Source organism: Drosophila ficusphila, unplaced genomic scaffold (genome assembly GCF_018152265.1).
Source record: "Drosophila ficusphila isolate 14025-0441.05 unplaced genomic scaffold, ASM1815226v1 contig_128, whole genome shotgun sequence".
NCBI lineage: Eukaryota > Metazoa > Arthropoda > Insecta > Diptera > Drosophilidae > Drosophila > Drosophila ficusphila.
Genome location: NW_025064017.1, coordinates 881,756 through 899,083, shown reverse-complemented (window position 1 = coordinate 899,083; position 17,328 = coordinate 881,756). Strand labels below are relative to the sequence as shown.

At 43.9% G+C, this 17,328-nt stretch overlaps 1 protein-coding gene across 1 annotated transcript; it reads left to right on the top strand.

Moving 5' to 3' along the window:
• Window positions 1–6,107: 6,107 nt before the first annotated feature.
• LOC122320882 lies at window positions 6,108–12,157 on the top strand. Its single transcript, XM_043209491.1, has 3 exons — window positions 6,108–6,154; window positions 10,704–11,353; window positions 12,064–12,157. Exons 2-3 carry the CDS (start codon window positions 10,707–10,709, stop codon window positions 12,155–12,157), a joined length of 741 nt encoding a protein of 246 aa, XP_043065426.1. The 5' UTR covers window positions 6,108–6,154; window positions 10,704–10,706.
• Window positions 12,158–17,328: the final 5,171 nt, after the last annotated feature.

Here is a 17,328-nt window from a genome sequence, read left to right as displayed (position 1 = left end):
TAGTGGCTGGGGATCGGTGTGTCTGCCAGTTTCGGCGAAGTCTACGCTTTTCTTGAAGGAGCGATTGGATCTGCATGTTTGTACGCATAGTATTTGGGAGGGATGTAGCTAAGGGGTCAGGTGTAGAGTGTTTGGCAGCTGAGGACATCACATCTGTTATGTGCTTAAGTGTGTTTTCAATGTCAGCTTCACACTAGATATTGGGTTCGATTTCAATGTGAGAGCTGATGTATTTTTATACCCTTGCAGAGCAAAGGGTATTATAATTTTGTCCAGAAGTTTGCAACGCAGTGAAGGAGACACCTCAGACCCCATAAAGTATATATATTCTTGATCAGCATCACGAGCAGAATCGGAATACGTCTGTACGTCTGTCCGTCTGTCCGTCTGTCCGTTTCTGCCTAAACTAGTCTCTCAGTTTTAAAGCTATCTCGCTGAAACTTTCCCAAAATGTGTGTAGTTATTGCACGCAGTATATAAGTCGGAACGGGCCGGATCGGCCGACTATATCGGATAGCTCCCATACGAGAGAATGAAATAAAAAATTCTTACTCCGTTGTTTTTGATCAGATCGACTTGATTCCTTCCAGATGGCGTTTTCTAACTGCTATTGAATTTCTGATTAAATTTTATCAAAATCGGATAACTCTATCATATAGCTCCCATAGGATAGATCAAAAAATATATATATAAATAATGAAAAAAAATTATAATGTCGTTCTTTTCAATGCCACGACCATGATTTTTGGAACAAAAAGATTTTTTAATAATCCCAAATCAAGAAAAAAATTTCATAAAAATCGGAGTACTATATCATATAGCTGCCATAGGAAAGATCGAAAAATCTATTTAGAAATAAGAGAAATAGAATTATAACCTCGTTGTTTTTCATCAGACAATCATGATTTTTGGAATATAGAGTTTTCTAATGAGTCTTGAGTTACAAATTTAATTTCGTCAAAATCGGACGACTATATCATATAGCTGTCATATGAACAACATGGAAAAATAATAGAAAAATCGTCATAGATTCGATGTTGTTAGCCTTTATGTATTTTGTTAGACAGATTTAATGACTGCAAGGCAGTGCTGCCAACTTTTGATCAGCAAAAAAAGCTGTTTTTGACGGAAAGAATAAAGAAAAAAACTAAAAAAAATTGTTCAAAAATCCAATAAAAAGCTAAACAAAAAATTTCTCAAAAAGGCGAAAAAAATTCAAAAAATAACGATTTATTAAGTTAAATTAATTTATTGAGTTAGGATTTCCATCATTTTATCAATATCTTCTTCGTCTTCCTCATTTGCGTATGACATATTGATTCCTATCATTGAACCGTTTTTTAAACTGGCTTCCCAAGTGGTCAATTTTAGCTGCAATAGTGGTCTTGCAGTAGTTGCAATAAACCCTCTGCTGGTCTGTGTCGTCTCTGCAAATCCATGCCTTGAACTCTTAATTTTTAAGCCAGACATAGCGGCATTTTTGCTTATATTCTTTCGGCATTTTAGAACTTCAGCACTTCAGAACTAAGAATTTACGCGCACTTTTTATATAGAGATGGAATCACTATGCGAGTGATGACATATGCGTATATCGAGAAAACCACATACGCTACCACATTTTCTGGTTTGTTTGTAAGTGACTATCGTAAAGCTGCCACTTTTTCATATTTTATACTTAAGTGTTTATAATAATATTATAAAGCCAGTTTTGACGGGAAAAAATCCAAATTGGCAGCACTGCTGCAAGGGTATATAAGCTTCGGCTTGCCGAAGCTAGCTTCCTTTCTTGTTTATACTTTAGTCAGTTTGTTGTATTGGAAGTCAGAAATTGTGGTCGCTTTACAAGCTGTGGGTGTTCAAATAGGCAGAGAAGAACAGGCGAGTGATCAGATGAAAGTTCCGCCAGTGCTCCAACGCGTAACAGCCTGGGCGGCACTCTCCTAGTTACGGCAAAATCGAAAATGTCTGGTTCTTTATTCGGATCTGCTGGCCAGTATGTCGGACTACCCAGTGAAACAAAATCTAGCTTATTACTAGGTTTGATAATAGCATTGTATAGTTGTCGTCATTTGGGGTTAATAAGACGAGAGCCCCAGTAGTGGTGTTTTGCATTATAGTCCCCGGCAGCTACAAAGCAGTTACCTAGTGAGTTGTAGAAGCCCAAGAATTCACTCTCTGGAATATTGAATCGTGGGGGACAATACACAGCTGATAGTGTGAGTGGACCGCTGGTTATATTGATACGTATGGATGTGGCCTGTAGCGTATGTTTGACAAGAATGCCGGTGCCTCCATGTGCCTTGCCATCTGGGTGGTTGATCGCGTGAAATACATATCCGGTGAGATAAAAATAGTTTTTATGGGTTAGATGAGTTTCCGAGAGAAGCATGATATCGATATCATGGTTGTTTAGGAACTGAAAGAGTTCGTATATGGTTTGGGAAACGCCGTTGGCGTTCCAGAAGCATATTTTTAAGGGATTCATTTAGATTGTTTAATCAAAAGCTCCAAAAGAAGATTTTGGTTTCGCGTTTGGTCTTGCAGGGTACTTTGTATCGATAGCATAATTTTTGTAAGCGTAGCTAGTGTGTGTTCAAGTCCGCTATGTGCTGGTGGGGGGGAAGCTGGTTTTGCTGAGTAGTGGGTTGAGTTGTTCGCTGGGTATTTTGCTCTGGCAGCGAGTCATCTTTTCGATTTGGTATGGGCTGGAGAGAATGCACAACTTCAGCCTGAGAAAGGACTTACTGGCACTGGCGATGCTCCAGAGTATCGAAGAGGTCTGGCAAAGGAGACTCCGGGTGTTGTTACTGATGGCGTGAAGTAGTTTGGTTAAGCAACATGCGCCTCTGAGTCAGACGAGTCTTGAGTTCTTTATAGATAGGGCAGCCCCTATAGTTGGCAGTGTGGTTTCCACCACAGTTACTACATTTCCTCGTTTCAGGATCTTCTTCGTTTCTCAGACATGCATCTATGCAGTGCAGATCACCACAGCCTTTTGAGCTGGTAGGTGTAGTAATTTACCGGCACATGGTCGAGGAAATTCGTCACAGTGCGATAGTTGCTTTCATTTTTTATTTGGAGTTTGGTTTCTGATATATTACCTCTTGTTAGGTTGGTAATATAAAAGTTATTTGGCCCGATTTTTTTGGTTAAGATTATTAATAAGCTCCGAGCAATTGTGTTCCCTAATGTAGATAGGGGGTGGCTTTTCATCTTTAGTGGGTTGAGGCGGTTGACCCTCATCTTCTCCAAGGTCACCAAGTATAGCAAATCTATTTTCAGAAGTTAACTTGTTGTTGTTGCCTGAGGTTTTCGATACTTTCGGCAGGTTTGCATTAGTTTTTTGTGGGCTAAGCTTTCTTTTTATTTGTACATACCGATCGATCCCGGTCTGTACAAGCGTAGTTTGTGGGAGAGAGGCAGCAGAGACACATTTCAATTGCGATGATAATATCGGCCACAAATTTGCCACCGACGTTGAAGTTGTTGTTGTCGTAGTCGAAACAACAGTTATAATAGAGGGCACCGTGCTGGTCAGCGCAAGAGCTGACGTAGTCAGTGCAATGAGTGGTGAGAGTGGAGATGGGCATTGGGAGCTCCCCGACTGGGCCATAGCAGCGCTGCTTGAGCTTAGGAGTGCAGGTGACAGTGAGCGCGCTCTCTCGGAAGTAGTCAATGACATTGCTTTTGTTGTTGCGTGTTCGTTACTTACTGGCTCCGAAACAATTGCTACATAAGCATTATTCCGGGCAGAAGACAGTCGGCGTTCGTCTTGCTTTTGTTGTTGTTGCATTCGACTTTGACTCGTGGGTTTACTAGTTGCACTTATTATTGATTTGCCCGCAGGCATTGTATTTTGTTTGAAATTAGTTGTTTTCTTCACTTTGATCTGTTAGAAAACAAGGAAATGGAGCCAATATGATTTGGCATTGCTGCCAGCGTCTTTTCGCTACTATTTCAGTTTTTATTTCACTTAAATATCGAGCTAATTGACTCGCTTGGCGGAGCGATCAAGAAACACGTCTGCACGGGGAAAAATTAAAACTTGAACAAAACTTTGATCTAAGTCTGCAATGTCTGGTTAATAAACCGCTAATTACCCTAAGTGAGTTCTTCCCTAGTGGTATAAGTTTCTTGAACCTGACAGCCTGTTGTTGCTGCCCAGAAGGTTTAACTTTGTTCTTACTTCTCGAACCAGCTAAGAGGTAATTCCAGGGCCGTAGCTAGCATGGGGCAGGTGGGGCGGTGCCCCAGGGCACCAAAGGGAAGAGGTCCCGACGGGGCCCCTTCTTATCGACCACTTTTTTAGTTCTGAAAAAGCCTTACCATGGCTTTCGGACTTTCTGAATGTGCTTTAAATGGATCTAACAAAATAAAAAAATTCTAAATTTTTTACAGTTTTATAAAATAATGTACAAAACAACATGTTTTCGCTTTATTTCAACATATCTCAGTATCTCATTTGGTAAATACCATTAAAAACGCCGCTTTCTTGCTTTGCAAGCCGCAAATTCGTCGATCGCTTGGCTGAAATCGATCTTTCTTACTCGCTCATTTTCAATCGATAATAATGCCAATCGCTCTTGCTCCATAGAGCTTCTCAAATAATTTTTAATCAATTTCAATTTCGAAAAAGATCTTTCCGCCGTTGCAACTGTGACAGGAAGTGTCAGAAACATGATACAAGCAGTGCATACATCAGAGTAACTTGACGTTAAGGAACTATTTTCAATTATGATCATTTCAGCAAGTTGTTTCACACTATCAATCAGACCGATTTTTTTTCTGAACGTTGAACGCAACGAGATTAATTGCGATGGAAATGTGGAAGAAATGTGATCACGAAAATTTTTCATGAATTTTTCGGCTTCTAACGAAATTTCCTCGTCTGCCATTGATTATGAATTTTAGTTGAACAATTTTGTAGACAACCAGAACAGATTTCATACATTCAAATCGGTACTTCAATTGGAAACAAATTATGTCCAACAAAGGAACAGTCACTGCAAAGTTTTCCTTAGGATTCGAAAGTCTTTCGTCTACACATAGTTCATCAAAATGTTTTTTTCCGTTTTCTGTGCACTTTGTTCTCTAAAAACTGTAAAGGGATGCCAAGTTTTGAACATAAATCGCATGCTTCCTTTACAAATTCTTCGAATGATTGCCGCATAGAAGAAACTTCAATGTGTGCATTTTCCAATAAATCGTTTGCTTTCATCAAATCTGTCGTTTCTGTTTGAAGAGCTTTTGACAGCACACATGGTCATGCTCAGTCGAATAGCATAACCAATTTCTTCTCAGTTGAAGTCCTGACTTTGCGGTGGAAAAGTAAAAAATATTTCGAGAAAAGGCGTCCGTCCTGTTTTTCATCTTTTGGGAAAGGACCCGGAGGTTGTTTTGGGCCAGACGAAATAATAGCGTGTTTGATGATTGGGTTCGTAATGACGTCGGGAAAAGTGTTCCTTGTTTTTGCACCGATAGGAGGAAGTGAATCTGTTCCTGTTGTAGCGCTCGCGCTACTCGCATCGAACGAAGGAACCTCGCAATCTCTTTCATTTTGGGATGATTCTGGCAGTGGTTGTGGTTCTGTGGCCAATGGAGATAGATTCCGAGTTGATGTACTCGCAGGCGTGGATGATAACCAATTAACGAATTTCCCGGAAATCTTTTTTTGCTTCATTATCTTTCTTTCGATTTGCCTCTCTTTTTTTTCGCTCCGCTGGGATATATACGTTTCATCGCGCAAGTTAACAATTGTTCAGGCCTCTCCCGCTCTCCCTCTCCCGGAGCTTCTCCCCACACCGCACTCTCCCTCTCCCGAAGCTTGGAGCATGTCGCGCTCGGCCGTCCAGGCTCTCCACTCCCCGAGCGCGAGAAGTCTCCGCTGCGCCTCCAAGCGCCTAGCTTAGCTTAGCTTAAATTAGTTCCAATACGTCAACGCATGAAATAAACGCCCGGCCGGTCCGCGCCATAATCGAAGTTCTAGTCTTTTTTACTTGTCGCGATCGTCGTGTGTTATTTCTTGCCCCCACAGCTAACACCCCCAGCCGTCACAGACCAGGAGTTTTTGCTGCCTTCAAGAAGGACGCCCCGCCACTTCATTTTTTGGTCCTTCGAGCCGGATTCGATCAGCGCCCGAAATTGCTCAAGATAAGTACGAAGATCTACATATATTAATTTGCCGGTCTGCAGTCAGCCACTCGAAAACACTGTTTCGTTTGACTTTCTGCATGATTTTTTCTAAAAATCCAAGTCCGATTTAATCCGAAAACGGCAATTATTAAGATCTATTCCATTTTTCCGTTTTTCTTTGATCGTGCCGCCATATTCCTCCAATTCCTCTTTGGCCCGTACATCAAAGTGAAACCGTACACATATGTATGTACATACAAGTATACATACATCAAATGAGCAAAATTCCAAAACTTTAATAAAGAGCTAAAATTGCAAACTTTAATAAAAGTGCAAATTCCGAAATTGAATAAAAGTGAAAAATCCAAAATTTAACGACAAGTGTAAAGTGTGCAAAATATTCGAAGTGAACAGTGAAGAAATAATTTCTGTGAAAAAATTCCAAGTGTTCTGCCGAAAAAGGGCCCCCATTTTCAAAGTGTTTTTTTTCACTGCAGTCCTACGCTAAATATTTTGCACACCTTTTCTTGCAATACAGTCCACTTAATTAAAATCGAAAGCTCAATACATACCCGCCGGCAATAATTTAAATAAATTTTCCGCCAAAAAAAATACATACATATATTCTCCAAATATATTCCGTATACATCATACATATTTTCTACTTCCTACAGCGAAAATATACCAACATTAAAAGTTTTCCGTCGGCCTCCGTGAAGTATAAAATAAATAATTACAATCCACCACCGTCTCGGAAAACTTTGTTGGTTTCAGTGTGTTTTTTATTTCCAACATTTTTGCGTGAGCGCGAATTGCACAAACGCACATACATGAATATATCTCCAAATATATTGCATATACTCCATCCATATTTTCTACTTCCTACAGCGAAAATATACCAACATTAAAAGTTTTCCGTCGGCCTCCGTGTAGAATAAAATAAATAATTACAATCCACCACCGACTCGGAAAACTTTGTTGGTTGCAGTGTGTTTTAATTCTAACATTTTTTGGCGTGAGCGCGAACTGCACAAACGCACATATATACATATATACACTTATATCCAAATCCAGCATACCAATATACACATATACACCCATACCCATTAGGGAGCCGTTGCACGACATCCAGTGCAAGGTCTTAAACATATAAATTTATTCCAAAGACAAAATAAATTATTTCTGAGCTGCAATAAATAAATTCCAACTCCAATAACAACACATAATTAATATTCCAGTCAAATTAAAATTAAAAATACCAAAATAATTGGAAATTAATTTTTTTATTATTTGATTTGTTTTTTTTGTCCAGCAACATACAATAATTAAAAATAAATAAAATTTATTTCTTTGTCTGGTTCCAAAAAATTTAAGTGTGAACGTCACTCCGTACGGCACACCGTTTGTTGATAACTCAGAAATTAAATATTTGCAAATAAATTATTTTTGGATAAATAATTAACTTCCATTCTTCGAATAAACAACCCGTTTCGGTTTTTTTGTCTTTACCACAGTTGGTATTATTTTCTAAAATAAAGTAAATAAATACCACACAAAATAATAATCACATATCCGAATTATAAATATACTAATTATAATATTCTTAATAACATTAAGAATAAATATTATTTAATTATTCTGGGTTTTTTTCGCTCCTGTGCATATTAAATATACCCCGTTTCCACTGGGCATATATTCCTTTTTAATTTATCGTCGCTTCCATAGACCGTCTCCCTCTAGCGAGACAAATTCCACAAGTCAGCTAAATACAAATTTTTTCAAGAGTGCAATTCCAGCAACAAAGGTCTATAATTTGTTTCTCACGACCAGTACACTCGTTTTCCAACCGAGGGTTCGTTTTTTGGCATGTCCAGTGAAGGTGGGAATAAAAAATCTCCCATTCCACCAACAAAAACTCCGAAAATTGTTGTCAAGCCGCCCACACCTAAACCTTCCAGTAAGACTCCCTCTCCCCAAGCAAGGCTCACTCGTTCCGAGACAAAAATGGCTCTAGCTGCGTCCGATCTTGCGCTGAATCAATTCATTGAGGTTTCAGATCGTCTCAGTGAATTCGAAGCGAGATGCAACACTCCGTCGCCGACTCCCCCGAGCATGTCCATGCTAAATATCCGACGCGAAGAGGTCCGAGCATTGTGGGAGCGCATCAAAAAAGAGTACGATGAGTGCAATGTACGCCTGATTTCAGCCGGAGACAGTGCAGCTGACAGCTTGCCAATTCTCCGAGCGAAATATAATTATTGCTACGGCGTCTACGAAAGGTGTGGTGCGAATATAGAGGATCTTATTGCGCAAGCTCCACGAACCCCCCAAACACAAGCTGATCCGTCCCAGACCTACGTTCCTTCAGGTTGTCGGCTACCTCCGTGTGATACCGAGGTCTTCACCGGCGATTATCTTCGCTGGCCGACGTTTAGGGACCTTTTCACGGCGATCTATATTAACAATCCAAGATTGACACCGGTCGAGAAATTGTTCCACCTGAATTCCAAAACGAGTGGCGAAGCACACACAATTGTGGCAAAGTCGCCTTTAACTAACGATGGTTTTCGCTCAGCCTGGGATAACCTAACGAAGCGTTTCGAAAACAAACGGTTGTTAGTAAACAGTCATTTGAAAATACTGTTCAATGTGCAGTCCATCACTCAGGAATCTGGGCCAGCTTTGCGAGAGCTTCAAGACACCATCCAGAGTTGCCTTACCGCTTTAGAAACGAGCGATATTAGCACCGACAATTGGGATTGCCTATTAGTTTATATGGTCTCCGCCAAACTTCCAAAGCTGACACTTTCCCTCTGGGAGCAGTCGCTCCACAACAAGGTCGATGTTCCATCTTGGCAGGAGTTAAATAATTTCCTCACTGAGCGTCACAGGACACTAGAGGCCATAGATGACGTCCGTCCGTCAGGCTCTAGTCAGCCTCAGCCCAGAGCAGCAGGCTCGAATTCCACGGCACGTAGGATCCATCCCTATGAAGCTAGAGTAGTACCCAGAGGTAGAGGGTGCGACTTGTGCAATAGAGAAAACCATCCAGTGCGGACATGCGCACGGTTTCTCCGGATGTCTGTCGATGAGCGGTCCGCCTATATCAAAGGCAAAAAGCTGTGTCTGAACTGCTTCGCACGAGGACATCAGCTACGGGACTGTGACAGCACTCATAGTTGCTTCACATGCCGCGGCCGCCATCACACGCTTCTCCATCGAGGTAACGCGTCTCCAACGCTCTCGACTCCAACTCCAACTTCTTCGCCCAGGTCAAGACCAACTACGACCGCTCCAGCGACTACCAGTGCCGCAACCTCCACGGTGCAAAATTATCTTGCCACGGGTCATAGATCCGTCTTGCTGGGCACCGCCATTATTGACGTTTGCCATTTGGGATCAACCTTCAAGGCTCGTGCCTTGATCGACTCTGGATCGGAGGCAACATTCATGACCGAGCGGCTGTTCAACTTGATTAAGTTGCCTCATCAGATCATTCGAGCCCAAGTCTCCGGCTTAAGCCAAACACTGGCAGCAGAGTCCAAAAACTCTGCCAATTTTCAATTCGATCTCCGACCAGGCCTGGCCTGCAACTAGACGCGACGGCGTATGTCCTTCCGCAATTAGCTGGTCAACTTCCGTCCTGCTCAATTCCGCAGCATTTCCTACGGGAACTTCCCGAATTTTCTTTGGCAGACCCGAAATTCTATGAGAGTGCACAAATAGACGTGTTAATCGGGGCTGATCTGCTGCCTTCTATACTCCTAAGCGGCACCCGAGCAAACATCTGTGGCTCTCTTCTTGGTCAAGAGACTATATTCGGTTGGATCCTTACCGGACCAATACCAGCTGCTAGGCAAGAGCAAATTTCTGCTTTCTCCACTCGAATCCCCCATATATTTGATTCAAACCTGGATCAACCTCTCACCAAGTTTTGGGAGGTGGAGGATCTGCCAATAAAAATGGCAGAAGATTCCGATTTGGCTTGTGAGGAAAATTTCCTCCGGACAACCACGAGAGACTTTAGTGAAAAATATGTCGGACACCTTCCATTCCGTGATCCAGAGAACGCAAAGTCCGCCCTGGGACACTCCAGATCCTTCGCGTTGGCTCAATTCTTAGGAAACGAGCAGCGTTTAAAAAGGGACAGCCAACAGAAAATGAAGCACTTGAAAGCGCTCCATCAGCAATTCCGCGCTCGATGGAAGGATGAATACCTGAAAGATCTCCACAAGCGCAACAAGTGGAAGTGTCCCACCGAGAATATGCGTGTCGGGGACATGGTCGTCATCAAAGACGACAATCTGCCCTCAAATGAGTGGCGACTCGGTAGAATCGACTCCGTCTTTCCTGGAGCCGATGGCAATGTCCGCGTAGTCGACATCCGGACGGCGCGCGGCATTGTCCGGCGTCCAGTAGCCAAAATTGTTCTCCTTCCCGGAGAGGCTCCCCAAACTTCTACCCAGTAATCCATACTTCGTTGTCCGTAGTCCGTAAGGCCCGAATCTTTCCATTATAAAACATCTTCCTGTGTTTTTTTTCTTTTCATGATCCAACGCCGACATCCGTAGACAATGGCTCCGCGTAAGCAGAACGCTCAAGTGTTGGAGAGCAGGCGGACTCGAGGCACGCAGTCCTACCGGTGCCGAGTCTGCCGGGGGATCCACCCTCTAAAGAGGTGCCAGAGGTTCCTCAAGCTGAGCGCGGAGAAGCGGCTACGGGCAGTTCTGGTTAATAAGTACTGCGCAAATTGCCTTGCCCACGAGCATTCGCAAGGGGACTGCCGTAGCGGTGACCGGTGCAGAACGTGCGATGAGGAGCATCACACGCTGCTCCACATCACCGAGCCTTCCAAGCCTTCCAAAAGGGGCTCCGCTTCTCAGCAGCGTTCGCGCCGGCAAGATCCGCCAACTCGCAGAGCGCTTGCTTCTCCACCGCGCTCAGCCTCCTCGACACCAGAGCCCTCGACTCGCGCAGCGCGCGCTGCTCCGACGTTGGCAACCCTCCTTCAACACCACGTCGTCAACGTCCTTCCAACGGTTTTGGTCACCCTGGAGGCGGGTCCGAAGATCGTGGACACCGTGGCTCTCATAGACCCCTGCTCGCCTCAAAGCTGCATCGACGCCACCCTGGCGTCCAGCCTTCGTCTGCCGACCACCAATGTCGGAAAAGAGAGGGTGTGCACGGCGATCCTCCGATCGAAGGTCGTCGAGGGAGCTGCGTTGGATGTCGTCCTAAAGATCGAACCCGGCGTCGGCGTCCGCACCCCCATCCGAGCGATCGACGAGTCTGTCGTCGGCCGCTACAAGGACCTTCCGCTGGCCGACAAGCGGTTCTATCTGCCGGCGTCGATTTCCATGGTCCTGGGTGCGGATGTCTACGCCAAGGTCATCCAACCAGGATTCCACCTGGTCGCCGAGGGATTGCCGGTGGCCCAGAAGACCATCTTCGGCTGGATCCTGTCAGGCGCCTGCAACCAGGGCTAATTATGTTGCAACGCCAGCGGTTGCAAGGGGGGCGGGATGTTCAGGCCTCTCCCGCTCTCCCTCTCCCGGAGCTTCTCCCCACACCGCACTCTCCCTCTCCCGAAGCTTGGAGCATGTCGCGCTCGGCCGTCCAGGCTCTCCACTCCCCGAGCGCGAGAAGTCTCCGCTGCGCCTCCAAGCGCCTAGCTTAGCTTAGCTTAAATTAGTTCCAATACGTCAACGCATGAAATAAACGCCCGGCCGGTCCGCGCCATAATCGAAGTTCTAGTCTTTTTTACTTGTCGCGATCGTCGTGTGTTATTTCTTGCCCCCACAGCTAACACCCCCAGCCGTCACAGACCAGGAGTTTTTGCTGCCTTCAAGAAGGACGCCCCGCCACTTCAACAATTATATAATTGTACGCAGAATAAATATACAATTGTCTGATACTATTATTTGTCAATAGCACCTCAATTGAGCAGCTGATTCGTGTCAATCGAGGTATCGAACAGTATTCGCGACCAATATACGCGCGGGAAATTCAAACGTTCCACACATAGACAACCCTAAGCGTACTTTAAAATTTGACAAAAGACTTCCGTATAGGGGGCCCCAAATTTACTTCTTGCCCCAGGATCCCCGAGGCTCTAGCTACGGCCCTGGGTAATTCCATTACTGCAGAGTGCAGTAATTGCCGCTCGACTGTCAGAGAGGATCGCAATGTCCTTTTTGTGTACCCGCGCTCCATATTGAGCTCTGCACACCGTTTTATGGCACATACCTCAGCTTGGAATATGCTGGTGTATTGACCCAAAGATTCATGGTACTTGATTCGTGGTCCTATTACTCCAAGGCCAGTGCCTTGGTGTGTTAGGGAACCGTCCGTATACCACGCTATGGTGTGACTAGCCATGGAGTGTACTTCCTTAATTTAAGGGTAGTTCAAAAACTCGATCTTCTGAAAAACTTTTGGTATAAAAAACATCGATACTATAATTTTTTTCTCATCATATATACATTTTTTTTTCCGATCTCTCCCATAGAAGCTGGAAGAAGTGATGCTTAACAGGGTGGCTTTCCGCTGCAACTCTACTACGCAGTGGAGCGGAGTGAGTTCCGCAGTGGGATAGGTTCCCATTGCTAGTGTCGTACATACGCACGCCAATCTTTGCAGCTTTTGTAGCTGTTTCTGTGCGGTAATGAGCCAAGCCACTAAACCTTATGTGAGGCCTCACAGTCATAAGGTATAGCCATCTGATGATTTCGGGTGAAGTCCCCCATGATTTCCCTGCAATTTTCCGACACAGGTGAAGAGTTAATTTCCTGTCGAAGGTAACGCCGAGGTACTTAAGTTCCCAGCTTATTGCTACGGGAGTACCTAGTAGCATCATTTGTCTCATTTTCTGTAACTTATACTTCTTAGTAAAAGAAACAATGAAAGTATTTGAGAGGTTGAGGTAAAGCCCAACTTCCCTGCACCAATCAAGCGTTATCTTGAGTCCGAGTTGGACAATATCGTAAAGCGTATCTTCAAATTTTCCTCTGGCTACTATTACTATGTTATTGGTATAGCCCTGGCATTGTAGTCTTCTATCGGGGAGTTTCCTTAGTAGTCCATCTACTAGTAGGCTCCACAGTAGAGGAGATAAAACTCCACTTTGCGGACATCGTCTGCTTGTTGCGACGGTCATTGTGCTATTGCCAATAGTCGCCATTGCCTGTCTGGAGCTTAGCAAAGCTTCAATCCACCTTCTTGTTGTCGCATCAATACTCATTCTAGCGAGGGCCGCTAAGACGGCATCGTGCGACGCATTGTGAAAGGCTCCCTCCATATCTAGAAAGGCGCAGATTGCTACTTCTTTCTTGTCTACGGCCCCTTCCAGAGTGTGACTAAGTTGGTACAGTGCTGTGTCTGTTGAATGACCTGCCCTTTATGCGTGCTGCGTGGAATGCAGCGGACAGTCTTTGAGAACTGTTCTCCTAATATGGTAGTCTACCAGCTTTTCCAATGATTAAAGACTAAACGAAGTTTAACTGATAGGTTTGATACTTTGGCGATGACGACCACCCTAGCTCTACGCCACGCACTTGGGATGTGTCCGATTGCTAGGCTACTCAACATTAGTTTCCTTAAGCGGGTTAGGAGTAAGTCCCTGCTGCAGGAATGATGGTGAGATACCATCCAGACCTGGTGACTTAAATGTATGGAGGTTCCCAATTGTCCATTTAAGTCTCTCTGGAGCGGCTAGAGACTTGGCAATTGCCCAGTCTTCTGCGCTCGGTCTGGGGTGTCTCGGAGTGGACACTACTTCCATTGAGGTGAACGTATCTTCCCCAGGGGTGAGCTCGCAGGGAAGTGTAGTTCAACGAGTAAAGCTAGTTTATCCCAACGCTAGTTATACAACGGGGCGAACGCCACAGTATCTAAGGTGACAGTTCAGCAAACCACTGCTGATACAGTGCGGCAACAAATATTGAACCAGACTCCAGAAACTACTACACATTGACGCCATGCTTATATCAGAGACTCACCTAACTAACAAAAACTACTTTTACCTAAATGGCTACTCATTTTATAAAACAAACCATCCTGATGGCAAGGTTTCCATCATTCGCAACAACCTTTTTACAAGCTACATCAATACACATCAATACCCAAAGCGGTTTCTTAAACCTATCCGCTGTATACTGCCCACCACGCTTCTCCATTTCCGAAGATAAATTTGTACAGTTCTTTAACCTACTAGGTGACCGTTTTATATCGGCTGGTGATTACAATGCGAAACACCCCCATTGGGGCTCTCGACTCACCAATCCGAAAGGAAGACAGCTGTACAACGCCATAATAACACCTAGAAACAAGCTAGACCTTATCTCTCCAGGTAAGCCTACATATTGGCCAACAGATCCTAACAAGAAGCTTGACCTGATGGGTTTTGCCGTCACAAGAAGAGTGCCTAGAGGACATGTTCATGTGGAACACTTATCAGGTCTTTCATCGGATCACTCGCCCATTTTAATTCTTCTCTACGACCATCCACAGCTTTCTAAACAAACACATCTCCTAACTTCCAGTAAAACAGATTGGCTTAAATACAGAATGTATGTAAGTACACATATTGATGGCTTCCCAAACATGTACCAAAAAGAAGAGATTGATAGCTCAGTTGAAGCACTAGTGTCTGTTACTAGCTGCTCAACACTCCACACCTACTATATCGGCTTGTAATTTTAATTCTAATTTTAGCAAAAGTCGAGCTTCTGGGCATATCAACAAACTGCTACGCAATAAGAGAAGGCTTAGAAGCAAGTGGCAAGCCCACAGATCGCCTGCCTCAAAGGAGCGGCTCAAAACAGCCAACTTTCTTCTACGCACAGCCCTAGAAGATGAAAGTAATCGATCTCAATTTTTCTATTTGCAGAATCTCTCCCCTAACAGCAGACGACATCCACTGTGGAAAGCTAAATCGGGTATATGTCCACCAATCGAAAGCGAATCGCCATTACACACACAAACAGGAGATTGGGCTCGCAGCAACGAAGAGAGGGCGAATGTATTTGCTGCGCATCTGGAAAACGTCTTCAAACCGCTTCCATCAACAAACAGCTTTGTGCTCCCAACAATCATCACTCCAGAGGCTACCCTGCCTATCGCATTCGAATCAAGAGAAGTGACAAAAGTGATCGAGGCTCAGGAAAAAAAGAAAGCGCCAGGACACGATCTAATCTCCCCGAAAATGATTATGGAATTGCCGAGCTGTGCAGTAAATCTTCTCACCACCATATTCAACAGCATGATGAAATGGCCCTATTATCCACAACAATGGAAAAAGTCCGTTATCATTATGATCCATAAAGCTGGAAAGGACAAGTCCCAGCCTTGATCATATAGGCCAATCAGTCTTCTGCCGTGCCTGTCAAAGATATTTGAAAAGCTTCTGCTGAATCGTATAAAAGAACACCTGCAGTCCCGCGAGAAACACGGAACCATTGAACAAGTAAATCGAATAACCGCAGAGATACGAAATACATTTGAAAGTCGAGAGTACTGTTCCGCAGTCTTTCTGGATGTCGCCCAGGCCTTCGACCGCGGCTTGATTTATAAAATTCAAAATTTGCTACCACAGAACACCCACAAAATACTGGAGTCATATCTAGCTGGAGTACCTCAAGGAAGCGTGCTTGGACCAACGCTGTATATAATCTACACAGCAGACCTTCCGACAACCGGCCTTACAATAACTTCAACATTTGCTGATGATACTGCCATTCTAAGTCGATCTAAGTGCCCCATGACAGCAACGCAAAATCTATCAGTTCATCTCGGGCTTTTGGAGAAATGGCTAGCAGATTGGCGCATAAAGGTTAACGAGCAAAAGTGCAAAAACGTTACTTTTACCCTTAATAAACAAACTTGCCCCCCACCATCTCTGAACAACATCCATATTCCAAAAGCAACGGAAGTAACGTATCTTGGAGTCCACCTTGATAGACGGCTTACCTGGAGAAGGCACATCGAAGCCAAGAGAACACAACTAAAATTAAAAGCAAGAAGCCTACACTGGCTAATAAATGCTCGCTTTCCGCTTAAATTGGAGTACAAGGTACTTCAAACCAATTTGGAAGTATGGCTCCGAGCTATGGGGGAACGCATGCGTTAGTAACCTAGAAGTGATCCAGAGAGCCCAATCAAAAATACTAAGAACAATAACGGGTGCTCCGTGGTACATACGAAATGAAAATATTCACAAGGATTTAAACGTGGGATCTGTTAAAGAGGAAATCGACAAAGAAAAAGCAAAGTATACGATCAAGCTACAGGCTCATCCAAACAGGTTGGCGCGGTCTTTAACGTGGAACACTAGCCACACACAACTCCGGCAAAGAGATCTCCCCACCCAGCAACAACAGCTAGGGCCGTTTTACCAAAAAAAAAAAAACCTAATCTTAATCTTAATTAATTAATTATATGTATTAGGCTAAGATTTGAATACTTGTCGTTAGTCTCATTGAGAGAAGGTTCGATAATTATATACCGTAAATAAAAAAAAAAAAAAAAAAAAAAAGTTTATCCCTGTCGTCGGAAGTGTAGGTGTTATTACATTTTTAGGGCTAGGTTGCTTTCTGGTGCAGCTTTGGCCATAGCCTTGTGCAATCTTGCCCTTTCATGGGCTGTGATAATTGCCTCAAAGAAGTCTCTATAGTTCTTCCGATTGGCCTTCCTGATCTCTTTGTTGTAGAGCGTCAGGCTTTTCTAATACTGTCCCCTGTCTTTTCTTCTTTCTTTTTCTACTTTCCGTCTGCCAAGAAGGCAACTGTCCTCAAAAGCATTGGCTATCTTCACGCAGAGGTAATCCACTGCCCAGGGGCGCACAGAAGTAGTCTGGGGCCCGAGGCAAAAACTGCGGGGGCCTTCAATTTTGGGAGATTGTCAATCCTTATATCATATCGCGGGGCCCCCATAAAAGCGAGGCCCGGGGCAAATTCAAATCTAATGATTCGGTGATCCGACATTGATTCCTCTGGTGACACATTCCAGTTTTTAATAAGTTGTCCTAGAGACCTGCTCATCAGAGTCTCCTCTCTTACTCTAGTAATGAATGTTGGTGTGGACCCGACATTGCCGATTTCTTTTTTTTTTTTTTAATATTAGATTTTTATTATTTTCGCCGGAATCGTTTAGAAGATGGGGTGTGTATGGTACATATGAACTATGGGCCGAGACTATATA